At 43.3% G+C, this 22,956-nt stretch overlaps 1 protein-coding gene across 3 annotated transcripts in view; it reads left to right on the plus strand.

Annotated features, from left to right (window-relative positions):
- Trim33 (tripartite motif containing 33) overlaps positions 1 to 13,422 on the plus strand; it is a 76,786-nt gene extending 63,364 nt beyond the window's left edge. The window contains exons 15-21 of one of the 3 annotated variants that reach the window (XM_042692266.1): positions 1,467 to 1,816; positions 4,157 to 4,280; positions 6,164 to 6,238; positions 9,811 to 9,963; positions 11,510 to 11,560; positions 11,640 to 11,848; positions 12,855 to 13,422. In XM_042692266.1, the coding sequence (XP_042548200.1) occupies positions 1,467 to 1,816; positions 4,157 to 4,280; positions 6,164 to 6,238; positions 9,811 to 9,963; positions 11,510 to 11,560; positions 11,640 to 11,848; positions 12,855 to 12,936 (1,044 nt within the window). In that variant the 3' untranslated portion in view covers positions 12,937 to 13,422. Of the gene's footprint in view, positions 1 to 1,466; positions 1,817 to 4,156; positions 4,281 to 6,163; positions 6,239 to 9,810; positions 9,964 to 11,509; positions 11,561 to 11,639; positions 12,220 to 12,854 lie in introns of those variants that run through there. The other 2 variants (XM_042692267.1, XM_042692268.1) reach the window with 2 other exon arrangements.
- Positions 13,423 to 22,956: the final 9,534 nt, after the last annotated feature.

Raw genomic sequence — 22,956 nt, forward strand, 5'->3', positions numbered from 1 at the left:
GTGTGTGTGTACATCAGGGTGTATTGGGAGTCAAACTGAGAGCCTCGTGTATACTAAGCAAGCCCCCACCACCAAGGAATATCCGCAACCTGATTTTTTTCCCCACATTTTGTATTAGCTGATATTGTCTATTCTAAATTTACTAGTCATCTCATCCATATTGAATCTCATGCCCCCAAAAGACCCTTAGCTATAGTCCTTGAGCGTTTAGATTTCTTGTATGGCTGAGGTCCCAGGAGGCTCAGGCTTCAACCCTCAGTATGGAGGTTGGAATAATAGGGCCTGTCTGTCAAAGCCCCATGTTGAAAACTTCAGTACCACACACAAAAAAACATTTATGTGAAAGAAAACAATTGGTTAAAGATTGGTAATGAAATTGCCTTAAAAGGTTTATGAATTTTTAGCCATCCAAGGGTTGCTTTAAATAGGATGTTTTATAAAATTTATAATTTAGAATGGAGGAAGGCCTAAGTCCCTTTCATTTAGAAATTTTGATTTTTGTTTTCCTTCCTATCTAGGCATCTGTATTACTATATTTTTGGCATGTAAGAACATCAAGGCAGGGCTGGGATGGTGGCTCAGTGGTAGAGCGCTAGCCTTGAGCTAAAGAGCTGAGGGACAGCGCCCAGGCCCAGAGCTCAGGCCCCACGACCGGACCCCTTCCCCCCCCCCCCCCCCCCAAATAAAAAATAACATCAAGGCATTAGTATGTTCAATGACACATAAAAATTCATGTCAGAGAACAATAGATTTAGTCTTTAGTAAACTTAACTTGGGAAGTTCCCCCATAAGAATTGATGATGAGTTTGGACACTGGTGGCTCTTGCCTATAATCCTAGTTACCCAGGAGGCTGAGATCTGAGGATTGAGGTTCAAAGCCACCCTGGGGAGACAAATCTTAAGAGACATCTCCAGTTAATCAGCAAAAAGTCAAAAGTGTGGTTCAGGTGGTAGAGCTCCAGCCTTGAGGGAAAAAAATGCTAAACCAAGAGCATGAGGCCTTGCCTTCAAACCCCCAGACTGCCCCCCCCCCATGTTTATTTTACACAGCCTTCCTATATTAGTAGAAAGGTAGGTGGGTGGAGGACAATACAGAATGTTTCTCAAACTCTATACAACAGATTCTTGATGGGAAAATAATGTGTCATAGGCAGCTTTCTCTGTAGGAAAGAATGCAACTGCTTAACTTCAGACAGTGTACTTAATTTTTAACTAATTTCCTTTTATGTAGTTGAACCCTCCTCCCCCACACTAGATGGATAGACATTCTAAAATCATACATTAGCATATCTAAATAATTTTGAGGTTATTTTCATTCTTTACTGTCACTAATAGGATTTATAAAGTAGATTTTTAAGTTAACGTTAGTTTATCAGTATGGATACTGACATAATTTTTAAATAAACGCACATTGTGTGCCATAAGGATAAAATGATTTTTTCAAGAATTTGTCTTTTTTGTCTTAGTTGAGCAGCCCCGAGAGTAGCTTGACACCACCTCTCTCAACTAACCTGCATCTAGAGAGTGAGCTGGACACATTAGCCAGCCTAGAGAACCACGTGAAGACTGAGCCCACTGACGTGAATGAAAGCTGCAAACAGTCTGGGCTCAGTGGCCTAGTTAACGGAAAGTCTCCAGTGCGAAGCCTCATACACAGGTCGGCCAGGATTGGAGGAGATGGCAGCAGCAAAGACGAGGACCCCAACGAGGACTGGTGTGCCGTCTGCCAGAATGGAGGGGATCTGTTGTGCTGTGAAAAGTGTCCAAAGGTCTTTCATCTAACTTGTCATGTTCCAACACTTCTTAGCTTTCCAAGGTACCACTGGAACAATCCATTTTGTCTCTGTTATTTTCAAAAGCTAAAAATATAACAGAAAGCTGTTTCTGAAAAACTTGAAAAGTCGTATAGCCTTCTTAACCACTGCGTAGTATTTCTGTAAAACAGTCATTTGCTCCATTTGTATTAGCTTTCAGAAAAAATATTAGGATGACAAAATGTTCAAACCTTAAATGAGACCCTCTTGCTATGTAGTCCAGGCTGGCCTTGAACTTGTAATCCTTCTGCCTTGGCCTCCCACGTGCAGGGATTGCAAATGTTGCACCATCATTCCCAGTTAAGAATGTTTTTCCTTTATTGACTTTGTGTGGGCAGTTACTAAATTCTTTGTAGATGAAGTAAAGATGGGTAAAGAGACTGAGAATGTAAAGTTTGTCCTTAAGAGTCTGCTAAATAAGAGTTAGAAGCATTAAAACATTCATAGGTGGGCTGGGAAAGTAGCTCAGTGGTAGAGTGCTTGCCTAGCATGCATGAAGCCCTGGGTTCAATTCTTCAGTACCACATACACAGAAAAGGCTGAAAGTGGCACTGTGGCTCAAGTGGTAGAGTGCTAGTCTTGAGAAAAAGCAGCTCAGGGACAGTGCCTAGGCCCTGAGTTCAAGCCCCAGGACTAGCCAAAACAAACAAACAAACCACACACAAAAATATTCATAGGTGAGCATCCTAGGTAAATTTATAATCCTAGTTCATTCAGTACAGTGAATATGTGTGTAGAGTACTTACAATTCTTCTGGGACTTTGGATACCTGATTTTCAAGTGTCAGTTTTGCATTTATAAGCAGTGAGATTTGGTGCTTATGATCCTGGCTACTCAGGAGGCAGAGATCCAAGGACTGTAGTTCAAAGCCAGTCCAGAGAGACAGATCTAAGACTCTTAGATGTAATAACCAGCAAAAGCCAGAAGTAGAAGGTGTAGCTCAAGTTGTAGAGTGGTCACAGATGAGAGTGAGAACCCTTGAGTTCAAGCACCGGTACTGATACAAAAAAGAAATTGTAGAATCCTTAGGCCTTTTTTGTTTGTTTGTTTGTACTGGGATTGAGCCTAGAGCTTCACATATTCTGGGCTTTTACTAAGTTATATTCCCAGACCTTTTTATGTTTTACTTTGAGACAGAAACTTGCTAACTTGCCCCAGTTGGCTTCCAACACCTGATCTTCCCACTTCAGACTCCTGAATATCTGGGATTTATGGGCATGTGCCACTTCACCCAGTTGTACTTGTGGTGCTTTTTTGTTTTTGTTTTTTTATTTGTCTTTCTTGGAGCTGGAACTCAGGGCCTGGGCACTGTCCCTAGGCTCTTTTTTTGCTCAAGGTGAGCACTCTACCACTTTTAGCCACAGTTTCACTTTAGTTTTTCTGGTAGTTCATTGGAGATAAGATTCTCACAGTCTTTCCTGCATGGGCTGACTTTGAACTGCAATCCTCTGAGTAGCTAGGATTATAGGTGTGAGCCATCAGCACCTGGCTGTACTTGTGTTTTTTTAACTCTGAATTTATTACCTTATTTGTCTATATGCTTGTTTTGCTTGCTATACTTGTAATCAGACCTGGGGCCTTCAGTATGCCAGGCAAGTACTCTACCACTGAGTCACTTCTTTTTCCCTTTTCTTTTTATTTATTTTTTATTTTTGTTTGAGTGAAAACTTAGTATTTTTCTTGGTGTACATGATGGCTGTGAGCCACCAGTGTCCAACTGGAATTTCTAGTTTGATACAGTTTGGTAAAAAAAAAAAAAAGAAGTATAGACTTTATCAGAATGAAACGATAAGGAGAGCCAAATGCCAGTGGGTCACACTTAACAATCCTGGCCACTCAGGGAGGTTGAAATCTGGAGCATTGTGGCTTAGGCCAGCCTAGGCAGAAAAGATTGCTGGACTCATTCTCCCAAACAACTAGGCTGGAGGCATGGTTAAAGTTGTAGAATGCTAGCCTAGCAAGCAAGCATGAGGCTCTTAATTCAAACCCACCAGTAAATGCACCCACCCCCCCCAAAAAAAAGAAGAGTATTAAAAAGATGAGGGGTATTTATTTGTACATGTGCTGTGCTGGTACTTATCCGTGTGTGTTTCTGTATTCTATCTTTTGAGTTGACATGAAATAAGTCTTAATTTATGATTGGCAAGTATAACACATGACAACATAGTATAAGACACCAAGGCTCTCCATATCTTTTATTCAGGAAGTAGGTTCATGTAATGTGGCAACCCGTCTTTATCCAAAATACAAAACTAAAGAAAACAAAATTGAATTCAGGGAGTTTGTGTCTAGAGCACACTTCATTACAATCACATGAACTAATTGCCTGTCTTCTTGCACAGTGGGGACTGGATATGCACGTTTTGCAGAGATATTGGGAAGCCAGAAGTTGAATATGATTGTGATAATTTGCAGCACAGCAAGAAGGGGAAAACCGTACAGGGATTGAGCCCTGTGGACCAAAGGGTAAGTGTCAAATATGCCGATTTGTTAACCTATCTACCTAGGGTTGTTGCTTCTGTTTGTCTATGTGTTACACAGACCTTTAGAGTTTTATAGTTCCACGATCTGATGGCATATTAGTATTTCTGAAATCTTTTCTAATATTCCTCAGTTTGTGATGCTTATGCAGCTTCTTCACTTAACATATTCTAACTAAAATCTATTTTAGGGCCATATTAGGGTTTGAACTCAGGATCTCAGGCTAGTTCTACCACTGAGTCATATACCTTCAGCCCTTAAAAATCTTGATTTTAATCTTTACCCTCCCCCCCAAAAGAAATCAAATAACATAAAATAACTATTCTCCCTTCTCAGTATTCCCTATCACTATTCACTTCCATGGCTCAGTTTAGAAGCCTATTAGAAATGAGGAATCCAAGCCATGACAACCCTAGACTGCCATCATAACTTTTTTTTTTTTCCCTCCAGTTCTGGGGTTTGAACTCAAGGCCTGGGCACTGTCCCTGAGCTTCTTTTGCTCCAGGCTAGCACTCTACCACTTTGAGCCACAGCACTGCTTCCGGCTTCTTCTGTTTATGTGGTACTGAGGAACAGACCCAGAGCTTCATGCATGCTGGGCGAGCACTCTACCAGTGAACCACCTTCCCAGCCCCATCATAATTTCTTATCTAGACTATTACCATAATTTTGTAACTGGTTTCTCTGTCTATTCTTGTTCCACCTTTAACCCAATTTTTTATATTGAAGTGTTCTTTTTTAAAAAAAAAAAAGGAAGTTTGGGTGCTGCTACCCAGGAGGCTAAAAATCATGGTTTGAAGCTAACCTAGGCAAGAAAATCCATGAGACTCTTATCTTCAGTTACCCACCAGAAAAGACAGAGTAGAGTTATGGTTCGAGTGGTAGGAAGTACTAGGGCTAGAGCAAAAAAGCTAAAAGACATTACCATATCCTAAGTATAAGCCCTAGTACCAGCATTTCCCCCCCCCCCAAAAAAAAAAAAAAAGCTAAGAAGCCTATCACATCTAAAGGACATTACCATATCCTAAGTATAAGCCCTAGTACCAGCATTCCTCCCCCACCCCCAAAAAAAGCTAAGAAGCCTATCACATATATGCCTTAAAATCTTCTAAGTTTCTGATAAGTTAGAAATGAAATCAAATGTTCTTTCTTCACTGTACTCTGGCTGTTGCTGTTGCTGATTTGATTGTAGGCTCATTTCTGAGGATAAAATGTCTTCCACCTAGTTCTGTGGCCATTAAGTGTGATTCAGTAGACTTGCAAAATCTTTTCTCCACTGTGTGTTGAATGTGTATGAACTTACATTAGCAGACATTTTAAGTAGATAGAAAACTACAAATGCAAAATACACCTGGAAACTTAGTAGATGTGCAAAGAAAAATTTTGTAATTGGATTGAGGAGAGATGGGTTGTATATATGTTGAACCTGAGTAGAGTCAACTTGAAATAAGGGTAAGAATACTTGATTTGCTCACTTGAGAGAATTACTGTGTGTTGCAAGAGTAATAATTTATTTCCTTATTACCATAAAGTAATAATTTATTTGCTTCTTACCAAATAATTCACAAATTTTTGCACAAAGTGCTGTATGTTGGTGTTATAACTATGTTTTGTTTCTATAAACAGTGCTTGTTACCTTAGTTATATTAGAATAAAGGCACACTTCATTTATTTCAGATAGAACAGGACATAATTTCAAAAATATATGGGAGGCAGATGGGCTTCCTTTTGAATATGTTTGTTTAGATAGCTGATATGTAGACATGTAAATATGTAACATTTCACAGTGCAATCAATCTTATTGTCAAAAATATCTTACCAGAGATGAGGTGATACTAAATATGTCTTCCTTTTCTTTGTGGTACCAGAAATGTGAACGCCTTCTGCTTTACCTCTATTGCCATGAATTAAGTATTGAATTCCAGGAGCCTGTTCCTGTTTCGGTGAGTTGCAAACCCGGATCTACTTGTTTTGGTGATGAAGTCATCTCATGTTGAGAATACGGGCTTTACCTTACTCCAGACTTCTGAGCTTGTAGTGAAGCTCAGTCTTCCTGATTAAGCTTTTAAGGTCCTCCAAGACTCAACATTTTCTGAGGTTCTTTAAAAGTTATTTTGACAAATAATAATGGGGTATGGCTTTACGTTGTGATCTATGTATATATAGAAAGACTTGGTCAAGTTTAATAAAGATTTTCATACATCCACCCATCATCTCACCAATTGAACATACTTGTGGTGAGATTATTAAACCTATTTAACAATTTTGAAATGTGTAATATATTACTGTAGGTACCACAAGAGTCAGTAGATCTCAAACTTAACCTTCCAATCAAATTACAGTTTAAATCCTTTAATCAACATCTTTTCTTTCCCTATCTCATCTTAGAAAAAAAATTTTCTGTTGTATAATTTATGGAACATAAGGTGACAATTTGATACTTACATTGTGTAATGATTCTAACACTTGTTACTTTATCATTTTGAAGAGTACATAAGACAACCTGTGTAAGGTGTTAAGTGTAGTACTTTGGAACATAGTAAGTACTTAATGAATCAGGAATTTTATTAGATCTAAGTAGATGTACCAATTCATTTGATTAAAATTACAGATTCTTGGGCTGGGTGTGATGGGTCATATTATTATTCCCACTGGGGTGGGGAATGGGAGTTTGAGGCCATCTTGGGCCACTTAGCTATACCCTGTTTTTTAAAAGGATTACAGGGTTTGGAGGCATGGCTCAGGTGGTAGAGTACCAGGTAATTAGTGAAATTGTCAAAACCCAATCTCAATCTTAAAAAATAATAGTTTGCTCTAAGAGATTTTATTGCCCTGATAAGACAGTGAATTTTTTTTAACTTTTAAAATTAATCTTTTTTACTTTTAAAATGTAAGAGAAACAATTACAATGAAAAGAACATTGAACTAGGAATCAGAAAACTTAGTTCTTCCATCAAACAACTTTTTTTTTTTGCCGGTCATGGGGCTTGAACTCTGGGCTTGGGTGCTGTCCCTCAGCTCTTCAGCTTAAGGCAAGTGCTCTACCACTTGAGCCACAGCACCACTTCCGGTTTTCTTGTGGTTTATTGGAGATAGTCTCAAGGTCTTTCCTGCCCAGGCTGGCTTTGAACCACGATCCTCAGATCCCAGCCTCCTGAGTAGCTAAGATTACAGGCGTGAGCCACCAGCGCCCGGCTATCAAGCAACTTTTATTTCCTCCTTTCTCCATTTCTCTTATCTCTCTCTGTCTCTTTCTCTTTGCCAGTTGTAGGGCTTGAACTCTGAGGCCTAGGCACTGTCCCTCAGCTCTTTAGCTGAAGACTAGCTCTCTACCACTTGAGCTACAGTGCCACTTGGGTTTTCTGGTGGTTAATTAGAGATAATTAACGGATTTTTCCTGCCTGGGCTGGCTTTGAACCACGATCCTCAGATCTCAGCCTCCTGAGGAGCCAGGATGACAGGCGAGAGCCATTGGCACCTGGCTTTTTTTTTTTTTTTTTTTGAGGGAGTCAGTGCTGGATTGAACTCAGGTAAAGCAGGTACTTAATTAAGTACTTGAACCACGACTCCTTGGATTTTTTGCAGGGTCTTTTGCCTGGCATGACTGGGCGGCTATCTTCCTGCTTGTGCTTCTCCCCGTCTCTAGGGTAACAGGTGCACACCACAAGCTCTGTGTAATCGTGTCTCAAGAACATCTGTGTGGGGCTGGGAAGTTGGCTCAATGGTAGAGCGCTTGCCTTGCATGCCTGAGGCCCTGGGTTCAATTCCTCAGCACCACATAAGCAAAAAGAAAAAAAGCCGGAAGTGGCGCTGTGGCTCAAGTGGTAGAGCACTAGCCTTGAGCTGAAGAGCTGAGGGACAGCGCTCAGGCCCAGAGTACAGGCCCCACAACCGGACCCCAAAAAAAAAAAAAAAGAACGTCTGTGCCTGGGTTTACCTCAATCCATGACCTTTCCCACTTAGCTTAGGATTTCAGGCTTTAGCCACTTTGCCCAGCTCTTTTCTTCTTCTTTTATTTTTTGGCCAGTTCTAGAGTTGAACTCAGGGCCTGGGCACTGTCCCTGAGCCTCTCTCTGCTCAAGGCTAGCACTCTACCACTTAAGCCACAGTGCCACTTCTGGCTTTTTCTGTTTATGTGGTAGTGAGGAATTGAACCCAGGGCTTCATGCATGTTAGGCAAACTCTCATTTTTGAGATAGGGTCTGAATAGACTAGGATGGCTGGCCTCAAACTTTCGGTTGGCTGGCCTCAAACTTGTGATCTTCCAGGAGACATTATATAATCTTCTGCATTTCCTTTCTGTTTAGTGTTGGTTGGTTGGTTTCTCTATAACTGCAGTCCTCTCCATCAAGGCTGGGGTGTCAAATGTGCATCACTGTGTGAGATCACAACAGTGTCCTATACAAACACTGACACATGTGTTTGCTAGCTCTGCTATGATAAAACCCTCTGATTTAGTCAAGATTGAGAAAAGACACTAGGAAAAAAAACTACTTTTTGTTTATTCTGTGATGACTCTTGTTATTAAGAATCAAGGATCTAAAGTACCCCAGAAGTTTTCAGTGCCTAAAAAGTAGCATAAGAATATGATATATACATTTTATTTGCTGGCTATTAATTCAATAATATATTATTGCATATGCTGCAGGCAAGAAAATATTAAATGATAGTTGACTTTTTGCTGAGTAAGCTGAGAAATGAATTTAAAGTACAGATTTAAAGCCTATGTTTCTTTTCATGAAGTATTTAGATAGTTCTTCTGGGATTAAGAGAGTGACCCAAGGCTCAGAAGACTGATACAGTAAAATCCAGAGTTCAAGGCTACCCTAGGCTACATAGACTCCGCTTCAAAATAGGCCACAATAAACAAGCCTTAAATAGCTTCTCCATATTCAGTTATATTCCATCTGTGGAAAACTTTTTGGCCAAAAGTAAAGGGTCAGAACAGTAAATGATTAATAGTAAACTTGTCTCCTCCATTGTTACAAGCTGAGACTTCTTTTTGATATAAAATCATATTTTCCTGAGATATCTTCTAAAAGATACGATGCTCTGATCATAACAGCAATTCCTCCTCTTCCTCTTCCTCCTCCATCAATCGAGCCACAGTTCCACTTCAGTTTTCTGGTGGTTTATTGGAGATAAGAGTCTCACGGACTTTCCTGTCCAGGCTGGCTTTGAACTGTGATCCTCAGATCTCAGCCTCCTGAGTAGCTAGGATTACAGGTGTGAGCCACTCATGCCTGGCCATATTCTCTTAAAAAGGGACAAAATAATAAGTGAAACTTGGCTGTTCCAGATGTGACTGTTTTGGCGGGCTCCCCTGGCTTTTCCATATATATATTTATTAAAGGTTTAGAATATGGAGTCGTCCAAGAGGTATGACATGTGGCTGGCACCTAGGCTCTCAGGACAGGACGGAAGCAGAAGGCATAAAAGACCTCATGTGATTCATATGCTATGCATTTTCAGACATGTTTGGGCAGTTCTTATCTGCTTTTTCTTATTGTTTTAGATACCAAACTACTACAAGATAATAAAGAAACCAATGGATTTGTCCACCGTGAAAAAGAAACTTCAAAAAAAACATTCCCAACATTACCAAATCCCAGATGATTTTGTGGCTGATGTTCGTCTGATCTTCAAGAACTGTGAAAGGTTTAATGAAGTATGTTAGCTTTCAACCTAATACTGGCTTACGTGTTTTTTATTTTGGGTTTTTATTTTATTTTGGGTTATTTTTTAAATTTTATTTTTAGTGAAAGAATTTTCTTTGATTAAATTTTTTTTTGCTTCATTTCTTTCAAAAGCAAAATTTGACTTTATTTGCAGCTCCAAAGAAGGGATTTTTAAAATGTATAATTTGGAGTATGTACCTAGATACAATATATTGAGAATGTATTGAATGCCCTTCCTGAGCTGTGAGTTGGGTTAATTATGGAAAGTAATCTACAGTTAAGTAAATTGATTGGATATGATATTTTGGGTACTTTGAAGAGGAATTCATCTGTACCCATATTTTTGGCATTTTATTGATATGTAGAGCCTTAAAATCATAAATGTATCTCTGATGGCTCATCTTGAAAAATAACTCAGAGTATATAATGATGAGTTTTATGGTTTCAGCAGTGTGACTTTCATTCATTGTAGTTGTTTATTTTTTGAGGATAAAAATGTGATGATATACATACTTTAAGAAGAAACATGATTTGTGCCTCTGTCAAGAAATTTACTTTTGTTACTTTTGTAATAAAGTCTGTTACTATTAGGGACAGTTTTCATTGTAGGAGAGAAAAATGGAATTAGATGAGAATCTATCAAGTCTTCATAAAGATGAATATTAAAACTTTTTATAGTGCTGTTTTAGTTAAATCACATTGAATCATGTAAAGTCTACCAGTAGCTATCTATCTTTTTAGGTGACATTATTTTAAAAAATCCTGCTGGGTACCAGCGGCTCACGCCTGTAATCCTAACTGTTCGGTTGGCTGAGATCTGAGGATTGCAGTTCAAAGCCAGCCTGAGCAGGAAAGTCTGTGAGATTCCTATCCTCCAATAAACTACTCAAAAGAAGCTGGAAGTGGCGCTGTGGCTCAAATGGTAGAGCGTTAGCCTTGAGCACAAAGAGGCTCTGGGACAGCGCCCAGGCCCTGAATTCAAGTCCCAGGACTTGAATTACCCTCCCCCCCCCCCCAAAAAAAAAGAAAAAGAAAAATCCTTGTAAGGTGAAAAGTAGCAAATATGCCACAAGAGTAAATTAGTAAAATCTTACTAATTTCCATTTACAAAATAATAATCCCAAGTCCTTCATGAACTCAAGTTGACAAGAATGCGCATATGACATTTATGAGAAATTAATTTGTGGTTACTGTATTGCCATCCGTATAAAGATAAACTCTGGTTGTTTTGTCGAAAGCTCTACAGTTTTTAGAAGCAGTATTTCTTTTCACTTGTTTCACAAATATTTTCTTCTTGGGTAGATTATTCTTGCTAAAGTTGACCTTGATGATTTGGAATGAGATTTCTGGAAGCTTCACAGCAGCATTAGCAACAGGGTGTTGTACACAAAGTTGGTCATGTTGTATGAAGTTGAGCAAGCATTTATATAGCAGTCTGTTCCCTCGTATGGCTGACTCGTCGCCAATCCTATGCCGTTTCTTAACTTAGAAAGGATTATAATTTCCCTTTTTTTTTGACTCTGGTGTCCTTTTTAGATGATGAAAGTTGTTCAAGTTTATGCAGACACACAAGAGATTAATTTGAAGGTAAGCTTTTCAGACCATGCAAGCTTGGTGAAGGCGTGTGCACTGCCCACGGGTGACGGCTCCTCTCTTTTGCTTGCAGGCTGACTCAGAAGTAGCACAGGCAGGGAAGGCAGTGGCATTGTACTTTGAAGATAAACTCACAGAGATCTACTCAGACAGGACCTTCGCGCCTTTGCCAGAGTTTGAGCAGGAGGAGGATGACGGTGAGGTGACTGAGGACTCTGACGAAGACTTTATTCAGCCTCGCAGAAAACGCCTGAAGTCAGACGAGAGGCCAGTGCACATAAAGTAAAGTGACATGGACTTATATCAGTTGTTTTTAAAAGAAAGAAAAGAAAAAATGCTTTTATTTAAGTGTTGCTGTGGTATATCCTGCCTACGGTGGGCACCTCCTAGAGGAAGCCGACAGCGTCTACCAGTATTAGAATGAACTGATGGACAGAGACGTGCTTGTCATCAAGGGGTGGGGGAAACACTTTGCGACTTGTGAGTGAAAGAGCAAAAGTGAAACGATTTGAGGATGTTCTCTGAGTGTTGTTCACATAGTATTAACAGTGTAGGACACTGGGTGTGTATACATAAATACACAAAGCTCATGTTGCTCAATACCTTGTCTTTGGACTGGAGTACGCAGTTATTAAAACAACTTCTAAGCTTTTCCCCTTGGTTTTTATTATTTTTCTCCTTAAAAAAAAAAGAGGCTCAGATTCCACTTTAATGTTCATGCAGATGTGCATTGAATCATGAAAGTATATCCTTCCTACCCCATTGTCTTAGTTTTTAAATTGGCATGAACTCAACAATAGTTTTGTGTTGTCCTCACCCATGACCACTGATGGCACCATCACCTCCATGGTCTGTGAAAATAATGTGATGACTTCCCAGAGAACCGTTCCACACACGGCACCTCCCACTCAGATCAGCCGGCCGCAGCGATTCCCACACAAGGCAGAATGTTTGTTCAAAGTTAACTAGTTTTCTGTACATTTAAATTTGATCGAGAAGGTAACAACTGGCTCTTATCCAGTCTTCCTTCATATATCAGTTTTCCAATAGAGCATTATTGGTAAACAGTAATCTGTCAACTACCAAATGTGTAAAATTTTCTGTAATTCACTTTGTCTTATTTGTAAATAGTGAACTAAAACTGGCAGATCAGCAACATTTGCTGAGCCTGTTTTTTTAAGCTAATGTGTATTCTTACTAATGTCCCTATCAAAAATGGGTTTGTAATATATGCTGTCTATTTCTAATGTTCACATTCATATTTTGAAGTTCTATCTTATTTTAATAGAGAACAGACTTCTCAGAAAATCTTCAGAAGCAGCTTATTACTGAAATACCACAATATTGAAATAAAACCCGGTGGGGTTTAGATCCCTCATCTGTCCACCAAGTGGGACATTTGCCTGGACTTGGGGCTTGAAAAGACCTAGAAGAATCCTGTGTGTAAGTGCAGGAAATAAGCCACTCTCCCCCGGACTGGCGTCCACAGTGCACCCAGCCTGCCTGGCAGTGGAAGCAGACAACCAGCTTGGCTTTGGTTCTTTTCTCTTCACTCGTGTTGCTCAGACTCAAAACGTGTGTTCTAGACTTTGTGCAGGCTTCTCTTTTGTTGGATTAAAATTTTTAGTCCTGCTTTTATGTGGATACATTAGAATGAAAAGTGACCAAAATAGAAGAATTTCCCATTAGATGTTTTTCAGATGTCAGCAGATTTGTGGCAAATCATTTGCCTTTTTAGTAACTCCACTGAAGCAATTCAGACCACAGACTACTCAGAAAATTGACCTGATTGTCTAAAAAGTAAATTTTTTTAGTTCACATTGGATCAAATAAAGTATTCTAAAGAAATTATCATACAGATTGTTTGGGTGGTTTTTCTTTTCTTAACAAGGAATAGGGTAAATAGGAATGTGATTCAGGCCTTCTGATGGTGTATTTAAACAAAATTGATTTTATTACTGCCTGTTTACTTTTGTTCCCTGGCTTCCTTTTAGCTTTTCTTTCTTCTTTGTTATAAATTAAGACTTACCAAAAACAAAGCAAGCTGTGTGCAAGCTGTTTTATTATTTTACTACGCTTTCAAATTCCTGATAGAGTTTTCTGTGAGTGAGAGAAAAAAGATCATTTTAATATGCTTAAAACTATATACTCCTGCATCTCTCTTACATCTGTTTCTCTGGTGATATTCATGATTCTAGTTTATAAATAGACATAGATCTAGGGGGCAGGTTTAGAAAGTGAGCAGTTGCAGTATAGCTTCATTCTGTTAAGCCTTTGACCTCTACTATTTAGTATTTAGCTCCTTATATGAATTCTCTCTAAAATTCTCAGGTCATAAGTAGGTTCACCCAAGTTGGGGAGAAACAAAACTTAAGCAGATATCTCAATATTTAGAGCTCTAAAAAGATAATGTGTTCCTTTAAAGATATTTTTGTGTTGGATGAGAGTTTTGTTTCCTTGAAGATCTGTTAAACCAGTCAGTTCAAAACTATGCTCTTTTCAGGGTCCAGTAGGTGTTATTTCTATTGACAAAAGATAAATCTTGCTGCTGAGGACTTACTATTAATAATGCCAACAAGCCAACATTAATGATGTTTGCTTTAAATTTTCTTGAACCTCCTTGTATACTGATCCTTGTGTTTTTAAGCTGGTTTGTTCAGCTTTGACATAACTATTTAAAAGTATAAACATTAATTGATATTCAATTATAATGTGTTTCCTATTAATTTATGTTTTACAAGACAGACATTTGAGTATCAGTTCCTGAAGTCAGTTCTTTTGATACTCTGACATGTGTAGTCTTTGTTAAGAACCATTATTTTAAATTTGGAGAAAAGGCTACAAAACATTTCCTTCAAGCCTTTCAGAGTTTTTGATGTACTTTTCCCATCAGAAAACTAGACTTAACTGTTCCTCAGGCTGTTCTGCAGACCTAAGAGATGGGATTTTTAGTGCTTTAGTAGTGAGGCACTACTTCCTGGAAGTGAGAGCTGCAAACGTGAGGGTAGCTGGGGGTCTGTACTGTGTATCACTTGGAGACCAGAAGAAGGGTAAGCTTCAGGCTAGCCAGAGTCACTGTTCTTTGTGGAACCAGTAAGTTGGTTCTTAATGAATTCTGTTTCTTACATCAGGACATTTTAAAAGTTAACTTTGACTTTTTCTTCATAAGCGATTTTGAGATTTATAGTTAATCCAAAGAAATGCTTTAAAGTGTGCATATTGTAGGTTTACCTCAGCTGGTCTCCTGACATGCAGTTATTAGTGATTAGTGTTATTAGTCTTCCAAGTCTGCCCTTGGTTTGTCCAGAATGGGAGTCGATGCTAAGGTGTCTTCCCCCCACCCAGCACCCCTTTTCATACCCGTTCCCAGAACCCACCCCTGCTCACACTCAGCAGCCTGAGGACAGCTAGTTCTTCCTGGCAAAGCCAGCCATGCCTACTCCTATTTGCATATTCAGCATTGGATCAGTGAGTAGCTTTATGAAAATCCTACCCCAACTCCCTTAACTAAAGTAGTTCTATCATGAGTTCTGAATTTCCACCTCTGTATGAATTACTGCTGAAGGTGATGGAGGTTTTGAGGGTGTTGCAGTTGGATTGGGCACACTTTTTCTCCAGTCGGTTCCTCCTCGATGAAGTAATAGCATTGCTTATGTCTGTCACCTAACAGCATGTCAGAAATCTTCTCCCAGATGGTTTTGTAGGAAAGTTTGTATGCAGTATCACCAGTCTTTTTAAAAATGAAGAAATTTAAATGTATGTTGGAGGTAATGACAATATATTGTGGCATTTTATTTTAAACATTGGGGAAAATTGCATATTTTTTTAAAGTAGTTGTGTGAGTAAAATAAAATTTGAAGGTACTTTTTTAGGGAAAAAATTTATATGCCACAGTTTACATGGACATTTCTGGTTTTGGCTCCTCTTGGTCAGGTGCATTCCTGCTGTCCTAGTTTCTTAATAACGGGGTCCTTTATATAGTTTGATTGCATTTTAGAAACAAAATTACCTTAAAAAATAACTTAAGTGGGAGTATTTGTCCTATCAAACTACAGACATATCGTTAAGGTTAACCCTTTTTCTAGCAAGTGGTACTTAAAAATGGAAAGTATTTTAAATTTACCAAATTTCTATGTAAGAAAACACCAAAATGACTTTCTAAGTGTACTGCAGTATTCCCATTCAATTGTGGCCTAAATTTCATTCTTCCAAATGAAATGAATGTCTGCTCCTGGTCTGAAAAATGTTGACATTTTATTAGCTTTTAATGCAGGGAAAGGTGCATACTCCTCTAGAAAGGATTTGTGCAGTTGGAAAACCTGTTCATCTTTCTATATAGAAGCACTGCACGCAAAGGGTTAAGTTCAGCAGCCTTACCAGTACCTCTGTTCCAGTGTCTCCTGCCTTCCTCCTCACCACCATCACTGCTCCTGCTACTGTTTTTTGCACATGGTTAATGGCCCTCCAATATGATTATGGAAGAACAAGTGCTGTTTCTGTGGTATTGTATTCTCTAAATGATCATATTTAATTTTTTAAACAAGGTTGCAGTTTCTAATTGTTCCATTCCTGTGTTTTTTGCTGGTGTGTAATAAAACCAAGTTTTTTCCTTTTTCATGGTTATTTAATACATTAGCTGCCTGTAAATAATTCTCGTTACAATGCTCTGGAATGTGTTGTAGAAGTTGTATTAGATTAGTTTGAAGCCTTGTTTGAGAACCACATTGTTTTGGTTATTTCTATTAAATTAGAAAATTGAAAAAGTTTTCAAATGAATTTCCTTTTTGTTCTTCTATGAGTCTTAGTAACTAATTTATTATTTTTTTATTTTTTGCCAGTCCTGGGGCTTGAGCTCAGGGCCTGAGTGCTGTCCCTGAGCCCCTCAAGGATAGCACTCTACTGCTTGAGCCACAGTTCCACTTCCAGCTCTTTGTGAGTAGCTTATTGAAGATGTGGGTCTCACGGACTGCAATCCTCAGATCTCAGCCTCCCAAGAAGCTATGATTACAGGTGTGAGCCACCAGCGCTCAGCTACTGAGTGGTAGGTACCTGAGATCAGACAGAATTATGCCTTTGCTTTAGAGTACTTAGGATTACCAGTTTTGTGATGGAGACTCACAGAGATGCAGTTCGAACACAGAAAGGATCCAGCTCAAACCTGTGTCAGAGGTGATCCCCTTTGCTCTCAGGAGCCTGGAGGGGAGGCCGCACGCAGAAGTCTGTAAAAGTTTCAGCCACACCACAGCAGTGTGGTTGGAGCTAAAGTGTAGAAGAAAACTGAAGATCTGAGCCAGGGTCAAGGTAGCAAGAAATCACTGAAGAATTTCAAGTGGGGTGCAAAGTGAAGGATCATTCAACAGATTCGCCTTTAGGAAACATCTTTTCAGCTTTAGGAATCTGCTGTGACAGCCAGGTGCCAGTGGCTCATCCATATACTCAGGAGGCTGGATCTGAAGATCGCAGTTCAAGGCCAGTGACTGCAGAAAAGCCCATGGTACACCTCCAAATGACCAGTGAAGCTGGAAATGAGTCGGTGGCTCAAGTGGATGTGTGCTAGCCTTGAGCAAAAGAGCTGACCACAAGTGTGAGGCCCTTGAGTTTGCGCCCTACTATTGGCACCAGGAAAGAAAAGGGAAACAGGCGACTCCACACTAAAGACATCAGTACCCTACTACCTGATGTCTTCTAGTAACCTTGGTCCTTTTCTCCACCAACTAAAGAATTTTCAGGGGAGAGAAGGCGGGGCACAGGTAGTTTTTTTGAAAGTGAGAGTAAGGCGCCAGGAAACTAAGGAAAACCTCTTAGCTACTGGCCAGTTGGCAGAAACACCCACCTAGGCCTTGGGGCTGGGAAAGGAGCCATATGCCTGTGGTGCCACAGTCCACCTGCGTGAACTTGAGAGGAGGGCAGAGGAGAGCACAGACCTCCCCTGGGGGAGGGGAGGGGAGCACAGACCTCCCCTGGGGGAGGGGAGGGGAGCACAGACCTCCCCTGGGGGAGGGGAGGGGAGCACAGACCTGGGGTGGGGGTGGGGAGGGGAGCACAGACCTGGGGTGGGGGTGGGGGTGGGGGGGAGGAGAGATCTGGAAATCAGTACCCTGGGCAATGCGTGGGCTATGGGAAGGGATCACCTGATCATCATGGGGGGGCAGGTAGGGGGTGTTGGGGGTGTGGAGGCCAGACCCTCCCTAGGAATGTACAGCTATTCAGCGTAGCTGCTAAGCCTCTGCTCCCTCCTTCCTCTCCTCTTAGCCACTCCTCCCCTCCTCCCCCCTCCTCCTCTCAGGTGGAGCTTTCTCTGCAGCCAGGGCCTTCAGTCCTCAGAGCACGTGTGTACGTTCGTGTGTGCCTGTGCACGTGTGGTATGTGTGCATGTGCGGGTGTGCTGTGCATGTGCACACAAGTACATGTGTGTGAACGTGTGGCCTGGAACCCGGGGCCTGGGCACCGGCCCTTAGCTTTTGCACTCAGGACTGGCGCTCTACCACTTTGGCTTTTTTGCTGAACAACAGGACAGGGCTTTTCCACCCCAACAGGCCGCAATCTCAAACTCGTTACACACAGACCGCTAGGGGCGCTGTGGAGCTGGAGGTCTGTAGGTGCCCATGGGGCCGCTAGGGGCGCTGGGAGCTGGAGGGCTTCACGTGCCCAGGGGGCCACCAGGGGCACTGCAGAGCTGCAGGGCTGCAGGTGCCAGAAGAATTGACTCTGGGAAGGATGGGAATCTGCTTCATTCCCATGGCTCCCTGTGGCTCCCAATCTTTCTTATGCATAAAGAAACCCTGTATGAAGGCCTTGCCTCTCGGCCCTTAGTGTCTTCTCATGTATCTAAAGATGGAGTAGGAAGGATCAATTCCTGCCTCCTAACCTGGGTCCAGCACAAGGCCAGGGCACCCCGCGTTGGTGCGCAGGCTGCCATGGGGGCCTTGGCCCGGCCGGAAGCCCTCACCCAGGCAGTGTATACTACCTCCCTGGGCCTCCATTTTTATCCTCTGCTTCCTTGTTAAGCCCACCCCAAAATCCAGACCCTTGTACAACCCCCAAACCCACGGGCTATGAACGGTCGAGCAGTCCATTCCTCTCCTTTCTCCGTCTTCCCAATAGGGACGGTTCCTGGTGGCCCTGAGTCTACCAGGGCCTGGAGAACCTTGAACTAGGCAGAAAGGGCAGGGCAGGAAGCACCGGGCGGAGGGCACCCCACCCTGCTAGGTCAAGGAAGCCTGGATGTGACCAGGAGTGGTCTGTCTTCAGCCATTTTATTCCATTCATGCAAAAAGGGTGGAGTGGACTTACTGGCCCACACTTGGGCCACCCACAGGGTCTACACCCTCTGACCCCAGATGTTCACCAGTGTGGGTGTCAGCACCAGAAGCTCTCGAGAAGACGAGGGAGGAGAAGAGGGAGGACAGAAGGAAAATCCATTTTGCGCCTAAGTGCTGGTAATAAGATTTGAACTCAGGGCCTGGGTGCTATCCTTGAGTTCAAGGATATCCTTTTTGCCCAAGGTCAGCACTCTACCACTGGATCTACAGCTCCACTTTCAGTGTTTTGATGGTTTACTGGAGATACAATTCCCACAGATGCTCCTGCCCTGGCTGGCTTTGAATCACAATCCTCAGGTCTCAGCCTCTTAGTAGCTCATTTTAGGAAAATGGAGAATGGAAAAGGAATAGGCTGTGGACAGGTGAGGACTGTTTGTTGCCAGTGAGGGGCTTGGGCTTCTTTGGGGGTTGAGCAAAGAACTGGAGTTTGGGGTGGGCTTATCTAGGTCTTAACAAGGAAGCAGAAAATAAAAAATGGGCTATGATCTCTTGGAGGCCAGGCAGATTGCAATGCCCCCCTGCGGGGAGGGGCTGTGGGCTCCTGGGGGCCAACGTAACAACCTTCCTGTGGATGCACCTGGTGAACACGCACCTGATGCTGGCTTGGCCTGGGGAATAAGGCAGAGTTGGTCTCCTCTGGGAAACAGGCCTGGGACAGGGCTGCTTTCATGAGGGGATTTCAGTGTGATATTTCAACACACGCACGTGAGCCTTGCAATGTATGTATTTTTTTACTTTTGTGCCAATGCTGTGCTGGAGCTTAGGGCTGTACACTTACTTGATCAGCTTGCTTTCTGGGCTGGCATCCTACCACTTGAGCCAGGTCTCCAGCCCAGCTTTTTACTGGTTAATTGAAGATAGCGTCTCAAGGACTCTTCTGCTTGGGCTGGCTTCAGAGTCCTGTCCTCAAGATCTCAGCCTCCTGAGTAGCAATCATTAGGCCTGAGCCACTGGCTGGACTCACCGGCTTTTGAAGAAAACATTTCATGAAAAAAATGTTGTGGTTTGGGGCTTTGGCCTTTCAAGTCTACCACCTTGCTAGCTGCCTGCCAGCCACCATGGAGGTGTAGTGCTGGGATTTCCCACAGGAAATCGGTGCCGTGTGGGCACTGGGTTTGTTTTTAATGACCTTAGATATCTGTCTGGATCTTATTAGAGATTTTCAAGGAGACGGGAAACATTGTAAAAGAAACTGCAGCTCCTCCAGCAATCAAACCGCAGCAACAGAGAGAAAAACAATCAGGCTATCTCCAAGGCTTTTGATGAACAGGAATACTTAGGGAAACCCCTGTCCCTCTCCAGTGTTGTAATGTAGAAATCTACGAGAGTGGAGGAGTCCTGAAAATTCAGAGGGAAGAAACAGCATGGCCACCTTGTGCCTGGATTCCTCAGAGCCAGGAGCATGGAGCCTGCCCCGGGCTGCCAGCCCGCGGCGCTGCCCACCATGCTCCAGTTGGAGACGCTCATCCAAGTTTGCCTTCAGTTCTGCTTTACTAGCTGTGAGATGGGGGTTTTTTCTGTGCATAATTCAAAGTCCCAAGTTTAATGACATCAAGAGTGGGAACAGTTCCAGGTGAGGGTGGCTGCCTTCCTTGATCCAGAGGGAAACTTCCAGAGCAAAGGCGGGGAGGAGGGTGGCCGCAGAAGCACTCAGCTACTCTGGAGGCCAAGATCTGAGAAGCCAGGTTCAAAGCCAACCTGGGCAGGAACATCTATGAGGCTCTTATCTCCAACAAGCCACAAAAAAAAAAGCCAGAAGTGAAGCTGTGGATCAAGTGGTAGAGCGCCAGCCTTGCGAGAAAAAGCCAAGGAAGAGCAGAAGGCCCAGCGTTCAAGCCCCAGAACAGGCACCAAAACCCAACCCCAAACCTGTGTCCCGCCAGGTCTGCCCCCTCTGTGTTGTGCTTGTGGTAAGGGAGCATCGTTTTGGGATGCATGGGGTGTTCTGACCCGGTGCAGGCTTTACTGTTATTTCCGGTTTCCCCTGACAAGCCTGCCTGGTCAGGCGGGGAAGCAGCTGTCTCGCGCACCCCTTGTGAACGCCCCGTGGCCTGTGATCCCCCGTGGCGGGGGGGGGGGGGGGGGGAGGAGAGGGAGGCCCACTGGCGGGGACCCTGTCACCAGCACACTAACCCCAAAAATCGAAGCAGAGGCCAGAGGCTCTGCAGCTGCACTCCAAACAGCCCTTGCTGGTTTCCATAGCATGGCTGTTGAGCGTCCTCAGTCCTGCAGAAGGAGACCCCCGTGCTGTTCCCCAGCAAAAGCTACTCATTGGAAAGACAAGTTTATAGATGTGTAATGTTAGTGATGTGGGACAACTGCTGGCTGTGTCCCCAGCTCCAGATCTGTCCCGGATCGCCTGGGAGGCTCAGCCACCACACCTGCTTCTCCAGGTGACCTTGAGTGTGACTTCGGCAGCCACAAGGGCGAGAATGCAGAGTAAACAACGTCACTGTTTTACTTATCTTAAAAGGAAAGTCTAGGGGTCCAGCCTGGTGGTTCACTCCTGTAATCCCAGCTACTCAGAAGGAAAGGTATGGAGACTGAAGTCTAAGGCTAGTTCTAGGCAAAACCTCTTCACTCTATTTGAAAAACTGACTAAAGCAAAACATGGCTTGAGGGCATGGCTCCCGTGGTAGAGCACCTGCCTAGCGAGCCCGGGGACCTGAGGTCAGACTCCAGCCCTGCCCAGATCAAGCAACCAATAAAAGGCATGGAAATGAAAACACACAATGATTCTGGGCGCCATCCGGGCCTTGCACACACAAGTGGCTGGCAGGTGCTCGGCCGAGGAATTGCAGCTGCAGGGGAGGAGGGAGCAGGCAATGTTCAGGGCCAGGCAGTCGGGCTTCTCCACACACTCTATGGCCCACTGACAGGCCGAGCCCATAGTTTGTTTCTTTGAAGTCCCAAGCCACAGATGGGGTTTATAGAATCAGAGAATCAGCTGATCGAGTCTACAGGTGTGCACCTGCAAGCTCTGCACAGGCCGAGGCTGGTCCCGGTCTCCACCCTCTGCCCAGAGGAAGCAGCTACCGTCAGGGCCGGGCTGTGGCGCCGGTGTGTGCGCGGGCACTGTGAGTGGAGGTGACAGACGCAGGCCATGGACCACGCCCGTGTGATGCAGTGATCTAAAATGGGGGCCATGGGTTGTCCCATTGCAACATGGACCCAGCTGGGTCGGCCCCTCGGGGCCGCAGGAGCCCCTGTCCAGGGAGGTCCCCCAGAAAAGAGCACTGAAGCATCACCCCAGCCGGGCCCAGGTTCATGCCAGTCATCCAGACTCCTCACAGGACGGAGCTGAGGATCACGGTTCAAAGCCAGCCCTGACAGGTGCAAAAGTCCCTGAGTTCAAAGCCTGGTGCAGGCTTCCCAAACCCAAGCAGACAAACCCACCCCAGGCCCAGGCCGACGGCAAGCACAGTGTGCGGACAGACTGAGGGCTTGGCACGGTGTGCGGAAATCTTCAGGTTCCACAGATGACTGGGGAGAACGAGCCACGGCCTCTGGTAGTGAAGAGAAAGTGAATCCTTCAGCGCTGAGCACGTGCCACGGTTTCAGATAAAGCTGGTGACCTTGAACGAGACACCTTCTCACTGGTGACCTTGAATGAGACGAGCTCTCACCCAAGAGAAGCCCCCAGCGGAAGGCCGGGGATGCAAGCCCAGATCACCACACAAAGCCTACCTTCTCCCAAGGGACTTTATGTTTGTGGATCAGATGAGGCACTGGGTGCGAAGCTTCTGGAATGTACTCTGCCACAGCCTGTGACATGTCGGCCAGCCTCTCTGTCCATGCTTGAATACTATTTGTGGCGTACATGGAGGTGTGGCTCAAGTGGTAGGGCACCCGCCGTGCCAAAAAGCCAAGCAAGGATGTGAGGCCTTGAGTTCAAGCCCCAGTGCTGGCATGGAAATGAAAGAACTCTCCCAGACAACTGTTCGGCGTGCGTGTTGGGGGTCGAAGGCAGAGTTTGATGAATTTGTCATGCTGTACCCAAAAAAGGTATTTTTAAACCGCCAGTGCTTTCTGTGAGAGAAAAAAAAAAAAGCTGATGAGCCAGAGGGA

Source organism: Dipodomys spectabilis, unplaced genomic scaffold, assembly GCF_019054845.1.
Source record: "Dipodomys spectabilis isolate Male_0828 unplaced genomic scaffold, ASM1905484v1 ptg000148l, whole genome shotgun sequence".
Lineage (NCBI taxonomy): Eukaryota > Metazoa > Chordata > Mammalia > Rodentia > Heteromyidae > Dipodomys > Dipodomys spectabilis.